The sequence below is a fragment of the Pseudophryne corroboree genome, chromosome 1, assembly GCF_028390025.1.
Source record: "Pseudophryne corroboree isolate aPseCor3 chromosome 1, aPseCor3.hap2, whole genome shotgun sequence".
In the NCBI taxonomy this organism is placed as follows: Eukaryota; Metazoa; Chordata; class Amphibia; order Anura; family Myobatrachidae; genus Pseudophryne; species Pseudophryne corroboree.
In genome coordinates, this window is record NC_086444.1 from 819,237,227 (window position 1) to 819,263,253 (window position 26,027).

General features: G+C 47.8%; 1 protein-coding gene across 4 annotated transcripts in view; it reads left to right on the forward strand.

Moving 5' to 3' along the window:
• The window catches only part of IDUA (alpha-L-iduronidase), a 415,485-nt gene that overhangs the window by 37,110 nt on the left and 352,348 nt on the right, over nucleotides 1-26,027 (forward strand). For 2 of the 4 annotated variants that reach the window (XM_063919500.1, XM_063919510.1), the window contains exon 1: nucleotides 11,084-11,302. The exons of 1 other annotated variant lie outside the window; for it this stretch is intronic. In XM_063919500.1, the coding sequence (XP_063775570.1) occupies nucleotides 11,172-11,302 (131 nt within the window). In that variant the 5' untranslated portion in view covers nucleotides 11,084-11,171. Of the gene's footprint in view, nucleotides 1-11,083; nucleotides 11,303-21,500; nucleotides 21,572-26,027 lie in introns of those variants that run through there. One more of the 4 variants, XM_063919504.1, reaches the window with a different exon arrangement.

Genomic DNA, 26,027 nt, shown 5'->3' on the forward strand with positions numbered 1-26,027 from the left:
GAAGGGTGCATGCTAGGTGGCTCTCCTGAGCTGCTTAGAGTAAAAGTTTATTTTAGGTTTTTTATTTTCAGTGAGTCCTGCTGGCAACAGGCTCACTGCATCGTGGGACTAAGGGGAGAAGAAACGAACTCACCTGCGTGCAGAGTGGATTGGGTTTCTTAGGCTACTGGACATTAGCTCCAGAGGGACGATCACAGGTTCAGCCTGGATGGGTCCCGGAGCCGCGCCGCCGGCCCCCTTACAGAGCCAGAAGAACGAAGAGGTCCGGTGAAATCGGCGGCAGAAGACGTTCCTGTCTTCAACTAAGGTAGCGCACAGCACTGCAGCTGTGCGCCATTGCTCTCAGCACACTTCACACTCCGGTCACTGAGGGTGCAGGGCGCTGGGGGGGAGCGCCCTGAGACGCAATAAAAACAGAAATACCTTAGGATGGCAAAATAAATACATCACATATAGCTCCTGGGCTATATGGATGTATTTAACCCCTGCCAGTTTTCCAGAAAAAAGCGGGAGATAAGGCCGTCGTGAAGGGGCGGAGCCTATCTCCTCAGCACACAAGCGCCATTTTCCCTCACAGTTCCGCTGGAAGGACGGCTCCCTGACTCTCCCCTGCAGTCCCTACAGAATCAGGGTAAAAACGAGAGAGGGGGGGCACTATTGGCAGCTAAATTATAAACAGCAGCTATAAAAGGGAGTAACACTTATATAAGGTTATCCCTATATATATATATATAGCGCTCTGGTGTGTGCTGGCAAACTCTCCCTCTGTCTCCCCAAAGGGCTAGTGGGGTCCTGTCCTCTATCAGAGCATTCCCTGTGTGTGTGCTGGGTGTCGGTACGATTGTGTCGACATGTATGAGGAGGAAAATGATGTGGAAGCAGAGCAATTGCCTGTATTAGTGATGTCACCCCCTAGGGAGTCGACACCTGACTGGATGGTTGTATTTAAAGAACTACGTGACAATGTCAGCACTTTACAAAAAACTGTTGACGACATGAGACAGCCGACAAATCAATTAGTGCCTGTCCAGGCGTCTCAGACACCGTCAGGGGCGATAAAACGCCCGTTACCTCAGTGGGTCGACACAGACCCAGACACGGATACTGAGTCCAGTGTCGACGGTGAGGAGACAAACGTAATGTCCAGTAGGGCCACACGTTACATGATCACGGCAATGAAGGAGGCATTGAACATTTCTGACACTACAAGTACCACAAAGAAGGGTATTATGTGGGGAGTGAAAAAACTACCAGTAGCTTTTCCTGAGTCAGATGAATTAAATGAGCTGTGTGATAAAGCGTGGGTTTCCCCCGATAAAAAAGTGCTAATTTCTAATAAATTATTGGCACTATACCCTTTCCCGCCAGAGGTTAGGGCGCGTTGGGAAACACCCCCTAGAGTAGATAAAGCGCTCACACGTTTATCTAAACAAGTAGCGTTACCGTCTCCTGATACGGCCGCCCTCAAAGAACCAGCGGATAGAAGGCTGGAAAATATCCTGAAGGGTATATACACACATACTGGTGTTATACTGCGACCAGCAATCGCATCAGCCTGGATGTGCAGTGCTGGAGTGGCGTGGTCGGATTCCCTGACTGAAAATATTGATACCCTGGATAGGGACAGTATATTACTAACTATAGAGCATTTGAAGGATGCATTACTATATATGCGTGATGCACAGAGGGATATTTGCACCCTGGCATCAAGAGTGAGTGCTATGTCCATTTCTGCCAGAAGAGCGTTATGGACGCGACAGTGGTCAGGGGATGCGGATTCCAAACGACATATGGAAGTATTGCCGTTTAAAGGAGAGCAGTTATTTGGGGCCGGTCTATCGGACCTGGTGGCCACGGCAACGGCCGGAAAGTCCACCTTTTTACCCCAGGTCACCTCTCAGCAGAAAAAGACACCGTCTTTTCAAACTCAGTCCTTTCGTTCCCATAAGTACAGGCGGGCAAAAGGACACTCATTTCTGCCCCGGGGCAGAGGAAGAGGAAAAAGACTGCACCAGGCAGCCTCTTCCCAGGAGCAGAAGCCCTCCTCTGCTTCTGCCAAGTCTTCAGCATGACGCTGGGGCTTTACAAGCGGACTCGGACACGGTGGGGGCCCGTCTCAAAAATTTCAACGCGCAGTGGGCTCACTCGCAAGTGGACCCCTGGATTCTGCAGGTAGTATCACAGGGGTACAAACTGGAATTCGAGACGTCTCCCCCTCGCCGGTTCCTGAAGTCTGCTCTACCAAAGTCTCCCTCCGACAGGGAGGCAGTTTTGGAAGCCATTCACAAGCTGTATTCCCAGCAGGTGATAATCAAGGTACCTCTCCTACAACAGGGAAAGGGGTATTATTCCACGCTGTTTGTGGTACCGAAGCCGGACGGCTCGGTGAGACCAATTTTAAATCTAAAATCCTTGAACACTTACATAAAGAGGTTCAAATTCAAGATGGAGTCACTCAGAGCAGTGATAGCAAACCTGGAAGAAGGGGACTATATGGTGTCTCTGGACATCAAAGATGCTTATCTCCACGTCCCAATCTACCCTTCTCACCAAGGGTACCTCAGGTTTGTAGTACAAAACTGTCATTATCAGTTTCAGACGCTGCCGTTTGGATTGTCCACGGCACCTCGGGTCTTTACCAAGGTAATGGCCGAAATGATGATTCTTCTTCGAAGAAAAGGCGTTTTAATTATCCCTTACTTGGACGATCTCCTGATAAGGGCAAGGTCCAGGGAACAGTTAGAAGTCGGAGTAGCACTATCTCAGTTAGTGTTACGTCAGCACGGGTGGATTCTAAATATTCCAAAATCGCAGCTGATTCCAACGACAAGTCTCCTGTTCCTAGGAATGATTCTGGACACAGTCCAGAAAAAGGTGTTTCTCCCAGAGGAGAAGGCCAGGGAGTTATCCGAGCTAGTCAGGAATCTCCTAAAACCAGGCCAGGTGTCAGTGCATCAGTGCACGAGGGTCCTGGGAAAAATGGTGGCTTCTTACGAAGCGATTCCATTCGGAAGATTCCATGCAAGAACGTTTCAGTGGGATCTTCTGGACAAATGGTCCGGATCGCATCTTCAGATGCATCAGCGGATAACCCTGTCGCCAAGGACAAGAGTGTCTCTTCTGTGGTGGCTGCAGAGTGCTCATCTACTAGAGGGCCGCAGATTCGGCATTCAGGATTGGATCCTGGTGACCACAGATGCCAGCCTGAGAGGCTGGGGAGCAGTCACACAGGGACAAAATTTCCAGGGCTTGTGGTCAAGCATGGAAACATCTCTTCATATAAACATTCTGGAACTAAGGGCCATTTGCAATGCCCTAAGTCAAGCAAAACCCCTGCTTCAGGGTCAGGCGGTATTGATCCAATCGGACAACATCACGTCAGTTGCCCACGTAAACAGACAGGGCGGCACGAGAAGCAGGAGGGCGATGGCAGAAGCTGCAAGGATTCTTCGCTGGGCGGAGAATCATGTGATAGCACTGTCAGCAGTGTTCATTCCGGGAGTGGACAACTGGGAAGCGGACTTCCTCAGCAGACACGACCTTCACCCGGGGGAGGGGGGACTTCATCCAGAAGTCTTCCAAGAGATGGTAAACCGTTGGGAAAAACCAAAGGTGGACATGATGGCGTCCCGTCTCAACAAAAAACTAGACAGATATTGCGCCAGGTCAAGGGACCCTCAGGCAATAGCGGTGGACGCTCTGGTAACACCATGGGTGTACCAGTCAGTGTATGTGTTCCCTCCTCTGCCTCTCATACCAAAAGTACTGAGAATCATAAAAAGGAGAGGAGTAAGAACTATACTCGTGGTTCCGGATTGGCCAAGAAGGACTTGGTACCCGGAACTTCAAGAGATGCTCACGGAGGACCCGTGGCCTCTACCTCTAAGAAAGGACCTGCTCCAGCAGGGACCTTGTCTGTTCCAAGACTTACCGCGGCTGCGTTTGACGGCATGGCGGTTGAACGCCGGATCCTGAAGGAAAAAGGCATTCCAGAAGAAGTCATCCCTACCCTGATAAAGGCCAGGAAGGATGTAACCGCAAAACATTATCACCGCATTTGGCGAAAATATGTTGCGTGGTGTGAGGCCAAAGAGGCCCCTACAGAGGAATTTCAACTGGGTCGCTTCCTACATTACCTGCAAACAGGACTGTCTATGGGCCTAAAATTAGGGTCCATTAAGGTTCAAATTTCGGCCCTGTCGATTTTCTTCCAAAAAGAACTGGCTTCAGTGCCTGAAGTCCAGACGTTTGTCAAAGGGGTACTGCATATACAGCCTCCTTTTGTGCCCCCGGTGGCACCTTGGGATCTCAATGTGGTTTTGGGGTTCCTAAAATCACATTGGTTTGAACCACTCACCACTGTGGAATTAAAATATCTCACATGGAAGGTGGTAATGCTGTTAGCCCTGGCTTCAGCCAGGCGTGTCTCAGAATTGGCGGCTTTATCTTATAAAAGCCCTTACCTGATTTTTCACACGGATAGGGCAGAATTGAGGACTCGTCCTCAATTTCTCCCAAAGGTGGTTTCAGCGTTTCACGTGAACCAGCCTATTGTGGTGCCTGCGGCTACTAGGGACTTGGAGGACTCCAAGTTACTGGACGTAGTCAGGGCCCTGAAAATATATATTTCCAGGACGGCTGGAGTCAGGAAATCTGACTCGCTGTTTATCCTGTATGCACCCAACAAGCTGGGTGCTCCTGCTTCTAAGCAGACGATTGCTCGTTGGATTTGTAGTACAATTCAGCTTGCACATTCTGTGGCAGGCCTGCCACAGCCAAAATCTGTAAAAGCCCATTCCACAAGGAAGGTGGGCTCATCTTGGGCGGCTGCCCGAGGGGTCTCGGCTTTACAACTTTGCCGAGCAGCTACTTGGTCAGGGGCAAACACGTTTGCTAAATTCTACAAATTTGATACCCTGGCTGAGGAGGACCTGGAGTTCTCTCATTCGGTGCTGCAGAGTCATCCGCACTCTCCCGCCCGTTTGGGAGCTTTGGTATAATCCCCATGGTCCTTACGGAGTCCCAGCATCCACTTAGGACGTTAGAGAAAATAAGAATTTACTTACCGATAATTCTATTTCTCATAGTCCGTAGTGGATGCTGGGCGCCCATCCCAAGTGCGGATTGTCTGCAATACTTGTATATAGTTATTGTTACAAAATTCGGGTTATTATTGTTGTGAGCCATCTTTTCAGAGGCTCCTTCGTTTATCATACTGTTAACTGGGTTCAGATCACAGGTTGTACGGTGTGATTGGTGTGGCTGGTATGAGTCTTACCCGGGATTCAATATCCTTCCTTATTATGTACGCTCGTCCGGGCACAGTATCCTAACTGAGGCTTGGAGGAGGGTCATAGGGGGAGGAGCCAGTGCACACCAGCTAGTTCAAGCTTTTACTTTTGTGCCCAGTCTCCTGCGGAGCCGCTATTCCCCATGGTCCTTACGGAGTCCCAGCATCCACTACGGACTATGAGAAATAGAATTATCGGTAAGTAAATTCTTATTTTTTTTATCCAGATAAAGCAGTTCTCAGAACTAGATCTGGGTATCTTCCCAAGGTGGTGTCTAAATTCCACCTTAACAAAGAAATTGTAGTCCCGGCTTTCCAGGTACCGGGCCTTTCTGCAGGAGATGCATCGCGGGGCGTGGTCCGTGCCTTAAGGATCTACGTGGATCATACTAGTGCCATCAGAAAGACAGATTCTCTCTTCATTCTCTACGGATTTCACAAGAGAGGATGGCCTGCTGATAAGCAGACACTGGCAAGGTGGCTTCGGATGACGATTTCAGAAGCATATTCTCAAGCTGATCTCCCTGTTCCGGCTAATGTCTCTGCTCACTCTAGTCGTAAGGTAGGTCCATCATGGGCAGCACAACGTGGTGTTTCAGCACAACAGATATGTAAGGCAGCCACATGGTCTTCCATTCATTAGACATTATGCCATAGATACCTTTGCCTTTCATGATGCTGAATTCGGGCGAAGGATTCTCCTGTCCAATCAGGAGCGTCCCCACCACTAAATTGCTTTGGGAAAGCCCAAAGTTATCCTGTGGATAACCTGTGGACCCTGACAGAGGAATATATGTTATGGTAAGAACTTAGCGTTGATAATGGTATTTCTTCTAAGTCCACAGGTTCCACAGGGATACCACCCTGACGCACCTGATTTGAGGATCCTTTTACTCACTAACCTCTTCCTTCTTGTACGGAAGGGTGTGTATGTGTGTTCTTCTCGCCTGATTAGGGTCATCTATGATGCTCCTGCCTTGAGCCTTGGAATCCAACTGATTTGCCTGAGCCAGGAGGCGGAGATATATGGACGGGCCCATTGCATGCTGGGAGGCCGAAAAGCTTTGACCAATTGGTGCAAATCCGCTGTCTCTTCATCATATCCCATTGTTATCCTGCGGAACCTATGGACTTAGGAGAAATACCGTTATCAAGGGTAAGTTCTTACCATAATGTATATTTTTCATTCCAGCACACATTCAGCAAATATTAGACCTTAACTTTAGATCTTTCTTGCTACTTATACCCCTTTCAGGCTGCATTGCTGGTTCACACTTGGATTTTGTACATAGGTCCTTTCCGAGTGCAACCCGGCTGAGACCCCTGTCACACTGGCGGCCCGACCCGGCTTGTTGCCGGGTTGGTGACGCCACCACTGACGTGCCGAGGTGGCGCTTGGAGATGAGATGATTTCTAAGCGTCACTTCTTCCTATGCAGTGAACAGGTGCTGCTTACCCCGTTCACACTGCACCACAAACTGTCAGTGAGTTGCGGTGGTGGTGGTAGTAGGGGTGATGATGCAATCGTGTTACCACTCTCCCAGCACTGTCCACTTCTGCTGCGCCATGACCCACGCAGTGCCGACCTGGACGCCAAGTATGCTGTAGATACATGTGACATTTACCTTTGAACATATTTGTAGGGATTCTCATGAGAATAACTATGTCCCACTAATTGGTGAAATTGAACATTTTTTGACTGCGTGAGGGCAACTGTTTATTTCTTGGTCCAGCAGAATTTATATCAGTAAAATTCATATGCCTTAGTACATGGGGCCTAATTCAGACCTGATTGCTTCTCTGCAAATATGCAGAGTTCTGCGATCAGATAGTTGCCGCCCATAGAGAGCGAAAACCCGCCCCGTGCAAGTGTGCGAATGCATGCGTAGGCCGTGCAAAAACTTCGCCAGACAGCGGACAGCTGCAGATCTGTTCGCTACTCACTCACCATCGAATGATTTTTCCAGTATGTGTGTAGCTCAGAGCTTACTCCTACAGTGTGATAGAATCAGGCTGATCGGGGCTGGAGCTGACGTCACATACCCTCCCAGAAAACGCTTGGGAATGCCTGCGTTTTTCCTGACACTCCCAGAAAACAGCCATTTACCACCCACAAACGTCCGCTTCCTGTCAATCACCTTGCGTACGCCTAGCAATCAAAATTTTCGCACCATTCTGTCGCATTGCGGTGCATACGCTCACGCAGTCATTAGATAATTGGTCGCTGTGCTATTTTGCACAACAGCGATCAGGTCTGAATTAGGCCCATAGACCCATAGGGGTAGCTTTAAGAAAAAGCAGTATGGGGGAGAAGCGGCATCAACACACGTTGTGTGCGCTGGTACATCTTCTTCCCATGTATGAAGGAGGAGATGTGTGTTAAATGACAGGGTCATTATCGGCTCTGCTATTTAAGATAGCACAGCGATATGCCGGGCAATGTATGAACAGTCAGTGCTACTGACCATTCTGACAGCTGCAGCTATTGATTTAGACAGCTGCATCTGTCGTTGTTCGGCGCACAGCACTGTCCCTGGCTGTCAGCTCCGACAGCTAGGGATTGTGCACATATAAAAACAATAATGTTTTTTTATTTTTTTTATTTTAAGCCAAGGGTCCTGCTGGGTAAATAATAGCTGGCACATTAACACTGACGTACAAGCACTGGTAAAGGGAGCCGATAGTAGGAGAGTGTTTATCACCGAGCATCTGGACCCGCTTCATCGCGATCCAGAGGTGAATCAGGTCATTGCAAATAACACCCGCAGCCTGCATTGTCAGACTCTACACCATAGTTACTTACTGAGACTTTAAGTCATTTTGTCCTGAACTGATTGTAAAAGCAGCATTTAAAACGAAATACAATCCATGATCGTGGCAAAATTTATTGCATCTATCTTCCGAAAAATCAGCTTATCGCAGCCTATATGCTCCTGTTTTTTGCACCTATCCTATTCCAAAATGATGAAACCGGGATTCACGCTATAATTCTAGCCGGCAAAAGCAGAGATAAGTATAGGACAAAATGGGGAAATCTGCCTGTACCCCAAAAAAGCCAAACTAATATAGGAAAGCAATATAGAAGTCTATTAGTGATCATAATGAAAATATTTTGTGTAATTAAATTGTGTCAAATGGCTGTTACATGCTGTCGAAGTCGAAAATATTATAACTACATGCATCAAGTACAAACACCACACAGAGTTGCCTCCGTGCGTGTGCTTTTTCTGCCGTGCGTGCACATGCCCGCACGCTGCATACATTGGCTCACGAAGTCCCGCGTATTAGCGCGTGGTATGAGTAAATACGGTAGCATACGCATTCGCATGGAAAAGCCACAAAGACATAACTGACATTTCATCCATGTAGTGCATAATTTACACATAGCCCACACACACCACACCAGCAAGTTACATTTACTTTAGAAATGGAACAATAGAGATATTCAACTTTACAGGATATGAGGGGACAGAATTAGGTTAGGAGGTGGTGTTTGGTATCCAGTTGTACAGTATTTCAAGGGCAATATTCCGATGGCAGTTTGCAGAAAGTAGCACGCTCCTGCGCATAGATATGCGCAGGAGTACAATATTAATATTACACTGTATTTACTGTACTCTTGATATTCGGTGGGAACCCAGTGGAGGACATCTGCAAGTGCACCTGGACCAGGCATTGTCCACCTATTCAAACCAACCTATGACCCCTCATGTACTGTAAATGACCAGCCCTTTAACCTATGGATGTAGAGATTACAGTTTCCTTTGTTTCTTGCTTTGGACCATTGTATAAAAACCAAGCCTTCTATCCGGGCTCAGTCTATTCTCTGAAGGTCATCTATCCAGATTGACTGGGGACCGGAACCGGGTGGCGCAGGCGAACAAATGTTTGTATCCATTGGTTGTAGCCTTTTTTTCTTGTATAGTTGTATTTCTCTGTGAACCCCCTTTTAAGTAAATATTTGTTGCTGGGTTGGACCACAACATTACATATACAATTGGTGTCGCATTTCCTTTCCTGTTAGGGGTTAAAGTGTATAGGCCGCACGTGTAGCTATTTTGTGCTTACAGCGTGACGGTGTGCTTATGCAACGTGTACGCATTTCATAGAGGTTTAACACACACACGATTAGAGGTTGCAGCAGCCTGAACATTTCTGTATTTAAGGTATTGCTTTTTCTTCTTGTAAGTTAATTGAACTTAACAATGCATTAAAAAAAATTGTGAAAAAATTATAGAAAGCTCTTTTTTTTAAAGCAAAATAAGCGCTCTCATTAAATGTGGGGTACATAAATGTTGGTATAAGCATATATTTGGGTCATTTTAAGATACCTGTACTTGGAAAAGTGGAAACAGACCGATTGTTTCAACCTCCAAGTCTAACATCATTTGTCCCCTTCATAAAGCACCCCAATATACCTGTCCCATCCGTTGTAACCCAATTTCCATCACTTTGCATTTTTTTACCCCAAAAGTTACATGTCATTATTGGCCAATTAAAGAAAAAAAAGTGCCTAGTTAGTCATTCAGGGGTTCTGAACCAAATCCTGACATTTTTAACTTAAAATAGGGATTCTGCACTACTTACCCCTGCTGATAAAGAGAAATTTGCAATAAACCCTATGGAGACTTATCGCTGATAACTTTTCGCAGCTAATTGGATAACGAATTATTGTAAATGCGATAATTGATCGTGAAGCCGCGTTATCACGGCTAGTTTTATACTCCCGTAAGTAAGGACTGTGATACTTCTATGTGTATTATTAATGTTTTAGGAGAGTTTTTTTTTGCTATACTGGCAGTTGAAAATTTAACTTCCTTGTGACTGATAGAAAATAAAATAGTAATGGTGGAAATTGTAAATTTCTAAACAAGACATATGTAAATTTGCATAAACAAATTTAAACACTGCTATTAATGGTGGGTACACTCTAGGCGATGTGCTCGGTGAGCGATATTACCAAGTGTGTCCCCCTCCTGGAGCATGACGCCCGATGGCGGGTAGACACACTGTGCGATATCACTAGCAATATCGCACTGTGATGTCATGCCGCAGCCGGCCGGAGCATGCAGCTTTGAACGATGAGTCCAAATTGAGCTGAATGCACGGCCGAGACTGAGGGTCCTTAACACGGGGCTGCGCATCGCTCATCGTTTACAGCGTACACACCGTCGCTCAAGAAGGGTCAAAATGAGCGATGTTGTTTATTTTATCGACTAGTGTGTATGGGCCTTAAGTGTTGTCTTGCTTTGTTTATTTCTTTGCTTACATTTTTTGGGGGAGTGGGGGTGGGGGTTTCCCAACAAATGGTCAACTTCAGTTACTGTGCATCGGCATTTTGGAGGTTATTCAGAGTTGTTAGCAAAGCAAGAAATTTAGCAATTGGTCAGAACCATGTTGCACTGCAGGTGGGGCCGATGTAACATGTGCAGAGAGATTTAGATTTGGGGCGGGGTGTGTTCAAACTGATATCTAATTAGCAGTGTAAACATAAAGCAGCCAGTATTTACAATGAACAGAAACAATATAATCCACCCAAATCTAAACCTCTCTGCACATGTTACACCTGCCCCACCTGAGCGCATCATGGCTTTGCCAAGTTGCTAACTTTTTGCTTTGCTAACAGCTCCCTTTGACCACATTGCAGAACTGAACAGATTTGGAGAAAACCATTGCTGCAGAAAGGGGAGACTTACTTCCTTTCTGCCATGTGATTGGCTGAAGTTACTAAACTGCACTCAGTCTCCCCTACTGAATAATATAGGAAGTAGTTTACTTTTAAATCAGTGTACACAGAACTCAGACATGAAGAGGTTTTGTTGTGACAAAATTTGCTCGCTTGTTACAGCTTTATGAGTCAGTTTATGCATGACCACAGGATATGGGAACACTGAGTCTTATATTAGCCATTGGCTTATTGCCAGGCTTAGCGTTTGGAAGTTATGTTATTAATGTAGACCCAACAAAAAATATAAAACAGATGAAACATTTCTGGAGAAGCACAGGATTTTGGTAAGTTCTAGATTTACTGTGCAGGCATTCTCCTATACATTTTTAAGCAATATAAGTACAGTATTATATGTTCTACTACAGTATGTATGCAGCTAATCCAGATAATTAGAGCCATTCATATTATATATGGTTCACTGTGCAGTTAATACAGATTAAAGGCATACATATACCTATAGTTTATATCTTTAGATGTGTAAGTGTGTGCATGTAAAAAATTGTGTGTTTGATATATGTTTTTTAGCGAACTACAGAAATGTCTCAATTGTGGAAAGTAAAATACACAAATGCTTATAGACAATAAATCCTACATAATATATGCTGCTTACAAGATGCAAGAAGAGTGATTATTATTTTATACATATCAGTCATTATCGCTTAAATATCATATGTGTGCTGATGAGGGGCTGATTCAGACCCATACGCAAGCGGCCAATACATGTGCATCTTGGATATAACTGTTGGCACACGCAAATCGGAACTGCATGGAGATCCTTGCTAGCAGTCAGGATACCGACGCCGGAATCCCCGACCATTGACAATGCTGCCAGCCGTAATCCCAGCTAATGGGTTATTCCAACTTGTGGGTGTCCACGACACCTATAGTGTGGGAATTGAACCTGTGACGATTCCGCAGTGTGGCGAGTGCAGCGAGCCCGCAAGGGGCGTTGTTGCGCTCGCCCCCCCTGCCAGCATTCTAGCCACAGGGATCTAGGCCACCGGCATCCCATACCCAATGCTCATATTGGGGGCCCGCTGGTGTCAGGGACTGCATCGTGAGAAGCAGTTCCACTGACACTGCTGGCCAAATTCCATCCTACATTCTGAGCAACCTTAGGGTTGGCCAGAAGTCCAATGGCATCACCGATGTCTGACCAATTGTGCTCCTTCAAGGTGGATTAGAGCGGCAGCCGGTCGGAGTCTTAAGTCGACAGCCCGTCGGCTGCAGTATGAGCATAAATCCGCAGTATCGGCTGCATACCTCCCAACATGACCCTCTCCAGAAGAGACACAATGCCCTGCTTCTGGACTTTTCTCTTATACCCCTTTCACACCAGCCAAAATTTCCCGGGTTAATGCACATGAACGCGCATCAACCTTGGAAATTTCTCAGTGTGAAAGGGTAGAGGGTCAAAATACCGGGATTCCTGCCCCGGCATTTCAACCCTGGTTGGTCCCGGATCTTCCCGGGAACCTGGTCAGTGTGAACGGGAGCCGGGTCGATGTGCCCCACTCTCTATGTAGCAGGCGGCGCTTGGAGATCATGTGATCTCCTGCACCGCCCCCGCCGCGTCACCGCTGACGTCAGCAACCCGGCAATATGCCGGGCTGCTGACTGCGGTATGCAAGTGGTCTTACCCGGGAATGCAGGGCCGTAACTACGTGTGTGCCAAGGGGGCTTGGCACACAGCGCAGTTGCCCTGAGGGCGCAACGGCCAGCGGCATGTAATGAGTCAAATTGACTCATTACATGCCGCCTCTGCTGTGTGCGCCGCCGCCGCGCTGTGGAGGGGAAGACAGAAGCGCCGAGCAGCGGAGAGAAGATCCCGGGACCAACCCTGGTCGATTGCAGGGTTGAAATGCCGGGGCAGGAATCCCGGGATTTTGACCCTATACCCTTTCACACTGAGAAATTTCCTGGGTTGATGCGCGTTCATGTGCATTAACCCGGGAAATTTTGGCTGGTGTGAAAGGGGTATAAGCAAACCCAGTGGTTTATGTACTGTACATCCCCGATGGTTAGTGATCTACGCACACGAAGGACCAGCATTGCACATGTGCAGATAAGTGGATGCGAGGAAAGTCTCAGTGCCTCTAAACTGCAGTATGATTGGCATGCTGTGACTGTTTGGAGGCAGCATCCATGAGCGTATTACAAAACAGGGCCGTGACAACCCCATTTTGTAGGCATGTGTGGTCAAGGTCTGTATTCTGATGGTATCCGGACTCCAGGTCGACAACAAAAAGGTCGACACACCTTAGGTCGACGCCAATTGGTCGACACACCTTAGGTCGACATGGACAAAAGGTCGACCGGAACAAGGTCGACATGGAAAAAGGGGTAGCGGCTCCGCAGGAGACTGGGCACATCTAAAGAAAGCTTTAGGACTATCTGGTGTGCACTGGCTCCTCCCCCTATGACCCTCCTCCAAGCCTCAGTTAGATCTCTGTGCCCGAACGAGAAGGGTGCACACTAGGGGCTCTCCTGAGCTTCTTAGTGAAAGTTTTAGTTTAGGTTTTTTATTTTCAGTGAGACCTGCTGGCAACAGGCTCACTGCATCGAGGGACTAAGGGGAGAAGAAGCGAACTTACCTGCGTGCAGAGTGGATTGGGCTTCTTAGGCTACTGGACATTAGCTCCAGAGGGACGATCACAGGCCCAGCTTGGATGGGTCCCAGAGCCGCGCCGCCGGCCCCCTTACAGAGCCAGAAGGCAGAAGAGGTCCGGAAAATCAGCGGCAGAAGACGTCCTGTCTTCAACAAGGTAGCGCACAGCACTGCAGCTGTGCGCCATTGCTCTCAGCACACTTCACACTCCGGTCACTGAGGGTGCAGGGCGCTGGGGGGGGCGCCCTGAGACGCAATAATAAACACCTTGGATGGCAAAAAATGCATCACATATAGCTCCTGGGCTATATGGATGCATTTAACCCCTGCCAAAATACATAAAAAAACGGGAGATAAGGCCGCCGATAAGGGGGCGGAGCCTATCTCCTCAGCACACTGGCGCCATTTTCCCTCACAGCTCCGTTGGAGGGAAGCTCCCTGGCTCTCCCCTGCAGTCACTACACTACAGAAAGGGTTAAAAAAGAGAGGGGGGCACAAATTAGGCGCAGTATTAACTATACAGCAGCTATAAGGGGAAAAACACTTATATAAGGTTATCCCTGTATATATATATAGCGCTCTGGTGTGTGCTGGCAAACTCTCCCTCTGTCTCCCCAAAGGGCTAGTGGGGTCCTGTCCTCTATCAGAGCATTCCCTGTGTGTGTGCTGTATGTCGGTACTTTTGTGTCGACATGTATGAGGAGAAAAATGATGTGGAGACGGAGCAGATTGCCTGTAATAGTGATGTCACCCCCTAGGGGGTCGACACCTGAGTGGATGAACTGTTGGAAGAAATTACGTGACAGTGTCAGCTCTGTATAAAAGACAGTGGTTGACATGAGACAGCCGGCTACTCAGCTTGTGCCTGTCCAGACGTCTCATAGGCCGTCAGGGGCTCTAAAGCGCCCGTTACCTCAGATGGCAGATATAGACGCCGACACGGATACTGACTCCAGTGTCGACGGTGAAGAGACATATGTGACTTCCAGTAGGGCCACACGTTACATGATTGAGGCAATGAAAAATGTTTTACACATTTCTGATAATACGAGTACCACCAAAAAGGGGTATTATGTTCGGTGAGGAAAAACTACCTGTAGTTTTCCTGAATCTGAGAAATTAAATGAGGTGTGTGATGATGCGTGGGTTTCCCCCGATAACAACTGATAATTTCTAAAATGTTATTGGCATTATATCCTTTCCCGCCAGAGGTTAGGGTGCGTTGGGAAACACCCCCTAGGGTAGATAAAGCGCTCACACGCTTGTAAGGGCTCTATCCTCTCCTGAGATGGCCGCCCTTAAGGATCCTGCTGATAGAAAGCAGGAGGGTATCCTAAAATGTATTTACACACATACTGGTGTTATACTGCGACCAGCAATCGCCTCAGCCTGGATGTGCAGTGCTGGGTTGGCGTGGTCGGATTCCCTGACTGAAAATATTGATACCCTAGATAGGGACAGTATATTTTTGCCTATAGAGCATTTGAAAGATGCATTTCTATATATGCGTGATGCACAGCTGAATATTTGCCGACTGGCATCAAGTCTAAGTGCGTTGTCCATTTCTACCAGTAGAGGGTTATGGACACGTCAGTGGTCAGGTGATGCGTATTCCAAACGGCATTTGGAAGTATTGCCTTATTAAGGGGAGCAGTTATTTGGGGTCGGTCTTTCAGACCTGGTGGCCACGGCAACAGCTGGGAAATCCACGTTTGTACCCCAGGTCGCCTCTCAACATGAGAAGACGCCGTATTATCAGGCGCAGTCTTTTCGTGGATAAGCGGGCAAAAGGTTCCTCATTTCTGCCCCGTGACAGAGGGAGAGGAAAAAGGCTGCAGAAATCAGCCAGTTCCCAGGAACAGAAACCCTCTCCCGCCTCTGCCAAGCCCTCAGTATACGCTGGGGCTTTACAAGCAGAATCAGGCACGGTGGGGGGCCCGTCTCAATGAATTTCAGCGCGCAGTGGGCTCACTCGCAAGTAGACCCCTGGATCCTTCAGGTGATATCTCAGGGGTACAAATTAGAATTCGAGACGTCTCCCCCTCGCCGTTTCCTAAAGTCGGCTTTACCGATGTTTCCTTCTGACAGGGAGACAGTTTTGGAAGCCATTCACAAGCTGTATTCCCAGCAGGTGATAATCAAGATACCCCTCCTGCAACAGGGAACGGGGTATTATTCCACACTGTTGTGGTACCGAAGCCGGACGGCTCGGTGAGACCGATTCTAAATCTAAAATCTTTGAACACTTACATACAGAGGTTCAAATTCAAGATTGAGTCACTCAGAGCAGTGATTGCGAACCTGGAAGAAGGGGACTACATGATGTCTCGGGACATCAAGGATGCTTACCTTCATGTCAAAATTTACCCTTCTCACCAAGGGTACCTCAGGTTTATGGTACAGAACTGTCACTATCAGTTCAGACGCTGCCATATGGATGGTCCACGGCACCCCGGGTCTTTACCAAGGTAATGGCCGAAATTATGATATTCCTTCAAAGGAAGGGAATTTTAGTTATCCCTTACTTGGACAATTCCCTGATAAGGGTAAGATCCAGGGAACAGTTGGAGGTCGGTGTAGCACTATCTCAGGTAGTGTTGCTGCAGCACGGTTGGATTCTCAATATTCCAAAATCGCAGCTGGTTCCGACGACTTGTCTTCTGTTCCTAGGGATGATCCTGGACACAGTCCAGAAAAAGGTGTTTCTCCCGGAGGAGAAAGCCAGGGAGTTATCCGAGCTAGTCAGGAACCTCCTAAAACCGAGCCAAGTCTCTGTGCATCAATGCACAAGGGTTCTGGGTAAAATGGTGGCTTCCTACGAAGCAATCCCATTCGGCAGATTCCACGCAAGAACTTTCCAGTGGGACCTGCTGGACAAATGGTCCGGGTCGCATCTTCAGATGCATCAGCGGATAACCCTGTCACCAAGGACAAGGGGTCCCTCCTGTGGTGGTTGCAGAGTGCTCATCTTCTAGAGGGCCGCAGATTCGGCATTCAGGACTGGGTCCTGGTAACCACGGATGCCAGCCTGCGAGGCTGGGGAGCAGTCACACGGGGAAGGAATATCCAGGACTTATGGTCAAGCCTGGAGACATCACTTCACATAAATATCCTGAAGCTAAGGGACATTTACAATGCTCTAAGCTTAGCAAGACCTCTGCTTCAAGGTCAGCCGGTGTTGATCCAGTCGGACAACATCACGGCAGTCACCCACGTAAACAGACAGGGTGGCACAAGAAGCAGGAGGGCAATGGCAGAAGCTGCAAGGATTCTTCGCGGGGCGGAAAATCATGTGCTAGCACTGTCAGCAGTATTCATTCCGGGAGTGGATAACTGGGAAGCAGACTTCCTCAGCATGACCTCCACCCGGGAGAGTGGGGACTTCACCCAGAAGTCTTCCACATGATTATAAACCGTTGGGAAAAACTCGACAGGTATTGCGCCAGGTCCAGGGACCCTCAGGCAATAGCTGTAGACGCTCTGGTAACACCGTGGGTGTACCAGTCAGGGTATGTGTTCCCTCCTCTGCCTCTCATACCCAAGGTACTGAGATTGATAAGATGGAGAGGAGTAAGCACTATATTCGTGGCTCCGGATTGGCCAAGAAGGACTTGGTAAACCGGAACTTCAAGAGATGCTCACGGAGGATCCGTGGCCTCTACCTCTAAGAAGGGACCTGCTCCAGCAAGGACCCTGTCTGTTCCAAGACTTACCGCGGCTGCGTTTGACGGCATGGCGGTTGAACGCCGGATCCTGAAGGAAAAAAGGCATTCCGGATGAAGTCATCCCTATCCTGATCAAAGCCAGGAAGGATGTAACCGCAAAAACATTATCACCGCAATTGGCGAAAATATGTTGCGTGGTGCGAGGCCAGTAAGGCCCGACGGTGGAAATTCAACTGGGTCGATTCCTACATTTCCTGCAAACAGGAGTGTCTATGGGCCTGAAATTGGGGTCCATTAAGGTTCAAATTTCGGCCCTGTCAATTTTCTTCCAAAAAGAACTAGCTTCAGTCCCTGAAGTTCAGACGTTTGTAAAAGGGGTACTGCATATACAGCCTCCTTTTGTGCCTCCAGTGGCACTTTGGGATCTCAATGTAGTTTTGGGTTCCAAAAGTCACATTGGTTTGAACCACTTAAATCTGTGGAGTTAAAATATCTCACATGGAAAGTGGTCATGCTGTTGGCCCTGGCTTGGGCCAGGCGCGTGTCAGAATTGGCGGCTTTATCCTGAAATAGCCCTTATCTGATGTTCCATTCGGACAGGGCGGAATTGAGGACTCGTCCTCAGTTTCTCCCTAAGGTGGTTTCAGCGTTTCACCTGAACCAACCTATTTGTGGTGCCTGCAGGTACTAGGGACTTGGAGGACTCCAAGTTGCTAGACGTTGTCAGGGCCCTGAAAATATATGTTTCCAGGATGGCTGGAGTCAGGAAATCTGACTCGCTGTTTATCCTGTATGCACCCAACAAGCTGGGTGCTCCTGCTTCTAAGCAGACTATTGCTCGTTGGATTTGTAGTACAATTCAGCTTGCACATTCTGTGGCAGGCCTGCCACAGCCAAAAATCTGTAAATGCCCACTCCACAAGGAAGGTGGGCTCATCTTGGGCGGCTGCCCGAGGGGTCTCGGCTTTACAACTTTGCCGAGCAGCTACTTGGTCAGGAGCAAATACGTTTGTAAAATTCTACAAAATTGATATCCTGGCTGAGGAGGACCTGGGGTTCTCTCATTTGGTGCTGCAGAGTCATCCGCACTCTCCCGCCCGTTTGGGAGCTTTGGTATAATCCCCATGGTCCTTACGGAGTCCCCAGCATCCACTTAGGACGTTAGAGAAAATAAGAATTTACTTACCGATAATTCTATTTCTCATAGTCCGTAGTGGATGCTGGGCGCCCATCCCAAGTGCGGATTGTCTGCAATACTTGTACATAGTTATTGTTACAAAAATCGGGTTATTTTTGTTGTGAGCCATCTTTCAGAGGCTCCTCTGTTATCATGCTGTTAACTGGGTTCAGGTCACAGGTTATACGGTGTGATTGGTGTGGCTGGTATGAGTCTTACCCGGGATTCAAAATCCTTCCTTATTGTGTACGCTCGTCCGGGCACAGTATCCTAACTGAGGCTTGGAGGAGGGTCATAGGGGGAGGAGCCAGTGCACACCAGATAGTCCTAAAGCTTTCTTTAGATGTGCCCAGTCTCCTGCGGAGCCGCTACCCCCCCATGGTCCTTACGGAGTCCCCAGCATCCACTACGGACTATGAGAAATAGAATTATCGGTAAGTAAATTCTTATTTTTTTCTTTTTTGGAACTTTTTCATACTTAACGATCCACGTGGACTACGATTGGAACGGTAATCTGTGCTGAGCGAAGCGGAGCGGAGCGAAGGCACCATGCCTGAAGCATGGCGAGCGGACACGGTGCACTAATTGGGGTTCCCGGTCACTCTACGAAGAAAACGACACCAAAAAAACATAAAAAACTCATGTCGACCTTTTTCCATGTCGACCTTGTTCCTGTCGGCCTTTTGTCCATGTCGACCTTTTTGTCCATGTCGACCTAAGGTGTGTCGACCAACTGGCGTCGACCTAAGGCGTGTCGACCTTTTTGTTGTCGACCTGGAGTCCCAGACCCCTTCTGATGCAGATTTTTTGGCCTCTGCTGCGTGATTACACCAGTCAATCTGAGTAGCTCAAAGCTTACTCATATGGATGACGGTCACGCAGATGATCGGATTCTACGTCTTCCCACACAGCAGCAGATCACAGAAGCTGGCAGGAGGCGTCTATTTATATTTAAACAAAATGTTGCAGCGTTAGCATATTTCACACAGCAGCTGCATCTAAAGACGTTGCTGCTGGGTGTTCTGCATCCATCTCTGATCAGGCCCTACATCCCGATTAAATGAGTCATTTGCCTATGTGATGTCGGTTCCATTTACACAGAATGCACATGGATCATTGATTAGTTTTCCAGATCAGTCGTCTAATCCAACCATATAAAATTCTCATGGATACCAAATAACTATAAAATCTAAAGGTGTGCATGTGAATGGTTGCCCAAGCAACATGTGCACTTTGTGTGTCTGGAGTGACATGACTGATCTTGTGACCCTAATTATAAATCACAAAGCGAAGAAAATAATCCCTATGATTGCAAGTTCTCTTATTTGTGCTCCATACGTATCATTGGCAGTTATCCTTTGGTATTCCTTCACAGTGCATGGCACACTTGCCTACTGTCCTGGAATACCCGGGAGACTCCCAAATTTTCAGGGAGCACAACGTAAATCCTGTATGAGCAGACAATGGGGGTCATTCCGACCCGATCGCACGCTGCAGTTGTTCACAGCGATCGGGTCGGAACTGTGCATGCGCTGGAGCCGCAGTGCGCCGGCGCATGCCAGACGGCCAAAGGCCGTCGTTACCTAGCGGTTGCATCTGCCTGATTGACAGGCAGAGGCGGGAGGGGGCGGCACGGCGGTGTTTGGCCACCGTTTTTGGGGCGCGGTCCGGCCAATGCAGGTGTGGCCGGACCGTGCGGGGGGCGGGCCGCAGCGGCTGCGTGACGTAACACGCAGCCGCTGCAACCCGGGGCAGCGACGAGTAACTCCCAGCCAGCAGCAGGAGCTGCGCTTGCCGGGAGTTACTCTTCAAGTACAGAAGCATCGCCGCTGTGCGATACTTTTGTACTTGTGCAGGTGGGGGGAGGGGGGGGCGGACTGACATGTGGGGCAGACTAGCCCTGTGCTGGGTGTCCTCTGCATGTCTGGGATGATGAGCGTAGCTGTGCTAAATTTAGCACAGCTACGATCAACTCGGAATGACCCCCAATATTCCCACATCCCTCCCACTTCTTCAATAAAGTGGGCTGTGATCACATAATTCACTGTGAATTGCGTTGTTGCGAGCCGCATCCCACTGCAAAATGCTGACTCAGTTCACGGCAAAATCCTCTCTTAGTTCACCTGTGGACCTATCGCCCAGCAATACTCAGAAAGTCCCACAAAGTCGAAAACTATGATCCATGTATAGGATTCATAGGTGTTGGAAGAATTTCATATGTTTTTATATATATATATATATATATATATATATATCCAATCGTCCACACCATGAGGCTCCAGCAGGGGCTTATGTAGCAGACCAGACCAGCACTCCTTTAACTGATAAGTTATTTTAATGCTTTAAAAGACAATGTGCAATACAAGCATAGTTCAAGCATAGTTGGCAATCCAGCAATAAATTTGTTAGTATCTCACGATTCCTCTGGGGTCCTCAGACCAAACCAGCTACAGCTCCCAACAGCCGTTTCGGACCATGCCGTCATCAGTGGAGTATCAACCATCTGCAGCCTACCAGTGCTTCTTTTATGTGCTAATAGTCAAACCTAACTGTGTACACCTGTTGAGTTAATTCCCAATCCACAATCAGTACTCACCACCGTGATTCCGCTGCCATGGGAACCCGCCGCTACCTTCACCGCCAAACCGCGCGCGCATGCGTTGCCTAGCAACACAACTGCGTCACACGTCATCGCGACTAGTGTCCGTCAGATGACGTGTACACACGCAGTTGTGTTGCTAGGCAACGCATGCGCGCGCGGTTTGTCGCGGCTGTGTCATGCGATGGCGCGCCGCACAGCGGTGCAGACGGCACCACGATTAAGTAATCAGGAAGTGAGGAATCAGGAAGGTTGAGGAGGACACAGGGGTGTGGTGTGGGCGGTGAAGGTAGCGGCGGGTTCCCATGGCAGCGGAATCACGGTGGTGAGTACTGATTGTGGATTGGGAATTAACTCAACAGGTGTACACAGTTAGGTTTGACTATTAGCACATAAAAGAAGCACTGGTAGGCTGCAGATGGTTGATACTCCCCTGATGACGGCATGGTCCGAAACAGCTGTTGGGAGCTGTAGCTGGTTTGGTCTGAGGACCCCAGAGGAATCGTGAGATACTAACAATTTTATTGCTGGATTGCCAACTATGCTTGAACTATGCTTGTATTGCACATTGTCTTTTAAAGCATTAAAATAACTTATCAGTTAAAGGAGTGCTGGTCTGGTCTGCTATATAAGCCCCTGCTGGAGGGTTTATTTTATTTTTAGAACAGATCTGTAGATGTCCATATGTCAGCTGCAGATGACATACGGATGTCTATAGATCTGTTCTAAGAATAGAAAGAACTCCTTTTGTTCACTTAAATGTGAGTGCTGTTTTTTTTTCTTTTTCTAAATGCTGGAAAAACTGAGTGTCTATATTTAACACCTTCTGGACCTTGCACCACCATCTTAATTTTTTGTAACAGTGTGCTATATTGTTCTATCTGTATATGTGTGTATATATATATATATATATATATATATATATAGGTGTGACAAGAACACTGGGATAGTGTTTGAGGGCAGGTATATTTGTCCCAGGTTCTTGTCTTACATGTTTTAGAAAATGTTAACTTCTAGGAAAAATGCTTTTTGTTTTGTCTGAACCTTTTCAGTTTGCTGTAAAAGCTGGGTAAAGGCTCTGAGAGAGAGATAAGGGGCGAGTTCTAGACATTGGGCCCAGTTCGGGTCTTTGGCCTCACAGAGGGCTAATCAGGGTTTCAGCTGTGTAAGTGTGTTATAGTGCTGCTAACCTGATTAGTATGGGCAGACTGCCTGGGAAGGCTGCAGGATCTGTGTGTGAGAGACACGTTTTCTGATGCAAGTGAGCTATACAGTATGTACTGAAGAACTCTGTGTTTTGTTTAGTGACAGTTAGGAATATCTTATGTTTAGTTAGTGCCGGACAGGCAAGGTATTTTTATTTTGGGGTTTGGTTTATTTTCTGTTTCAATAAAACTGGCCGGGGTCAGTTGTACCAGAAACTGGACTTGTGTTGTTCCTCAGCTGCTGCGTGCCGTCATATTCCCCAGGAAAAGGCGCCTTGCACCCCTACAGTGTTACAACTTGGTGGAGAATGCGAGCATCCCCGTTCTGCGCATAAGTGAAAGCAGCAGCTTTGTGAGGCCTGCAGAAAACGGTGGTTTATGCAGATACAGCCCAGTGTGAAGTTACTGAGACTCACCCCTGAGGGTTTGATATATGTCCTGGGTGAAAGCAGCTACAAAGCCGCCTAAAAAATCTGTCGACATGGAGGATCTGCTTAAAGCCTTGCTGCAAGCTACAGCGGCTCAGCAGGAGGCCAACCGACAGCAGCAGGTGGCAATGGAGGAAAATAGGAGACAACAGCAGGTGGCAATGGAGGAAAATAGGAGACAGCAGCAGGTGGCTATTGACGAACTTTACAGGCAACAGCGTCAGGATAGAGAGGCCTTAACAGAAGTGGTGCAGAGCCTTGCAGCCCGGATTGGAGATGTGGCCGTCAGTGCTCCGACCAGCTCTAGTTCTATACGGGCCAGTCACTTCCTGCAGAAAATGACAGAGGCTGATGATGTGGAGGCCTACTTGACCACGTTTGAAAGGACTGCAGAGCGTGAGAACCGGCCAAAAGCACAGTGGGCCAGTCTGCTGGCACCTTTTCTGTCAGGTGAGCCCCAAAAAGCGTACTTTGATTTAAGCCCTGCTGAGGCTCGGGACTATGATAAACTAAAGACTGAGATCCTGACCCGCCTGGGAGTCACGCTGTCAGTACGAGCACAACGGGTGCACCGTTGGGTGTACGCCATGGAGAAGCCTCCGCGCTCTCAGATGCACGACCTTATTCAGCTAACAAAAAAATGGCTACAGCCAGAGACATTAACTGGTCCCCAGATGGTTGAAAGAGTCGTCATGGACCGCTACTTGAGATCTTTGCCCATGGTCCTGCGCAAGTGGGTGAGCCATGGAAACCCGGGTACTGCTGACCAATTAGTGGACATGGTAGAGCGGTATTTGGCAGCAGAGGAACTACTGATGACCACCCAGCAACCCATAGATCCTCGACAGCGCCCTTCAGTAAAGACTGGTAAGACTGTTCCGTGGGAAAACGTTGCTGGGCGGTTAAGAGAACGCAAGGCTGGAGAGACTGTAAACACTGGCCCTGGAGACAGGCCAATGGGGCTAGAACGGTCTATGTTGCCCAAACGGGTTGATAATCGTGTGGTTAAATGTTTTAGATGTGGTATGCCAGGTCATGTTGTTGCCAATTGCCCAGTCATGCAAGAACCCATGCAATGTGATGCTGCCTTTGAATGTCGCAGAATGTCTTTCTTTGCTAGGTTAGCCTGTACTGTGGTACCTTCACCTGAGCTGGAAAAACAAATGTGTGATGTGTTCTTAGAGGGTAACCGGGTAGAGGCCTTGCTAGATTCAGGAAGTTTAGTTACCCTCGTGAAAACTGGGTTAGTGAACCCCTTAAAGGTCCAGCAAATACCTATTGGGGTAACTTGCATACATGGGGATACCCAGTATTATGTCACTGCTGAAGTGAATATAGAAACTTGTTGTGGGTCAGCAATGGTTAAAGTAGGACTGGTCCCCACCTTGGTGCATAAGGCCATAATAGGGAGGGATTTTCCTCATTTCTGGAAACTGTGGGAATCACGTTTATCAGCAGATGTGAGAAGTGAAGAGCCAGTTGGAAATACCGGTGATTGTATGGATGTAGGTGTGTCTTCGGAACTTTCTGACCCTTTGCCTTTTGCCAGTTTGGCTGGGGAAGTGACAGATGGGGAGTCCAGTGAGGACCCTCTTGCTGGGAACAGAGACATAGTGGTTAGAAACGAAAGCGTGCCTGACCTGGAAGTAAAAAAGGATCTGTTTGCATCTGAACAGTTAAAGGATCCTACCTTGATAAAGGCTAGAGAGAATGTTAAGATTGTTAATGGGGAGCCTGTGGTACCAGGTGACAGGGTTACGTATCCCCACATGGCCATCTGTAATGAGCTCTTGTACCACATTGTCAAAAAGGGTGAGGATGTGGTAGAACAGCTGGTAGTACCCCAGCCTTATCGGAGAACGGTGCTAGATTTAGCTCATAGTCACGTTACAGCAGGACATTTAGGGGCAGAAAAAACCACTGAAAGAGTTTTACAAAGGTTCTTTTGGCCAGGGGTTTATAAAGAAGTGTCTGAATATTGTTCTTCCTGTCCTGAATGCCAGTATCATGCCCCTAGACCCCATTTCAGGAGCCCACTAGTTCCCATGCCTATTATAGAGGTCCCGTTTGACAGAATAGCCATGGATCTCGTGGGGCCCTTGTTAAAGTCCGCTCGGGGCCATCAGTATATCCTGGTAATAATGGACTATGCCACTCGATATCCTGAGGCTGTCCCTTTACGCACTATCACAACCAAGGCGATAGCTAGGGAGCTGGTGCAGGTTTTTAGTAGAGTGGGAATACCAAAAGAAATTTTGACTGACCAAGGTACTCCATTTATGTCAAAGGTCATGAAAGAATTGTGCAAATTATTTAAGGTCACTCACCTCAGGACGTCCATTTACCATCCCCAAACTGATGGGTTGGTGGAAAGGTTTAATAAAACATTAAAAAGTATGTTAAAAAAGGTTGTTGATAAAGATGGGAAAAATTGGGATTGTTTGTTGCCCTACTTGTTAATGGCCGTCAGAGAAGTTCCTCAGTCCTCTACGGGGTTTTCTCCATTTGATTTGTTGTATGGTAGACACCCCAGAGGGCTGTTGGATGTTGCCAAAGAGACGTGGGAAGGACAGCCCACTCCTTATAGAAGCGTTATTGAACATGTATCACAAATGCAGGATAGGATTGCAGCTGTTGTACCTATTGTCAGAGAGCACATGGAACAGGCCCAAAGTGCTCAACAGAGGGTATACAACCGGAGTGCCAAGATACGGGAATTTGCTCCTGGAGATAGAGTTCTTGTTTTGGTACCCACTGTGGAAAGCAAATTCCTAGCTAAATGGCAGGGTCCATTTGAGATTAGGGAAAAAGTGAATGAGGTTAATTACAAAGTATACCAGCCGGGAAAGAGAAAACCCGAACAGATCTACCATGTTAACTTAATCAAACCCTGGAAAGATAGGTTGTCTCTGTCAGCGGAGCCTTGCCCTTCGGTGTCTTCACCCCGGTTGCTTCCCGCAGTGAAGGTGTCAGAGACATTATCAGCTGATCAGAACAATCAGGTTAAAGAATTTCTCATCCAAAATAGGGAGGTATTTTCAGAGCTGCCTGGCCGAACGACCATAATAAAACATGACATTGTCACAGAACCAGGGGTCAGGGTTCATTTAAAGCCATATAGGATTCCTGAAGCTCAGCGAGAAGCTATTTCTAAAGAAGTTAAAACTATGTTAGAACTTGGAGTCATAGAGGAGTCTAACAGTGAGTGGTCCAGTCCCATAGTGCTCATCCCGAAGCCCGACGGTAGCGTACGCTTCTGTAATGACTTTCGTAAGTTAAATGAGGTGTCCAAGTTTGACGCATACCCCATGCCCCGTGTGGATGAGC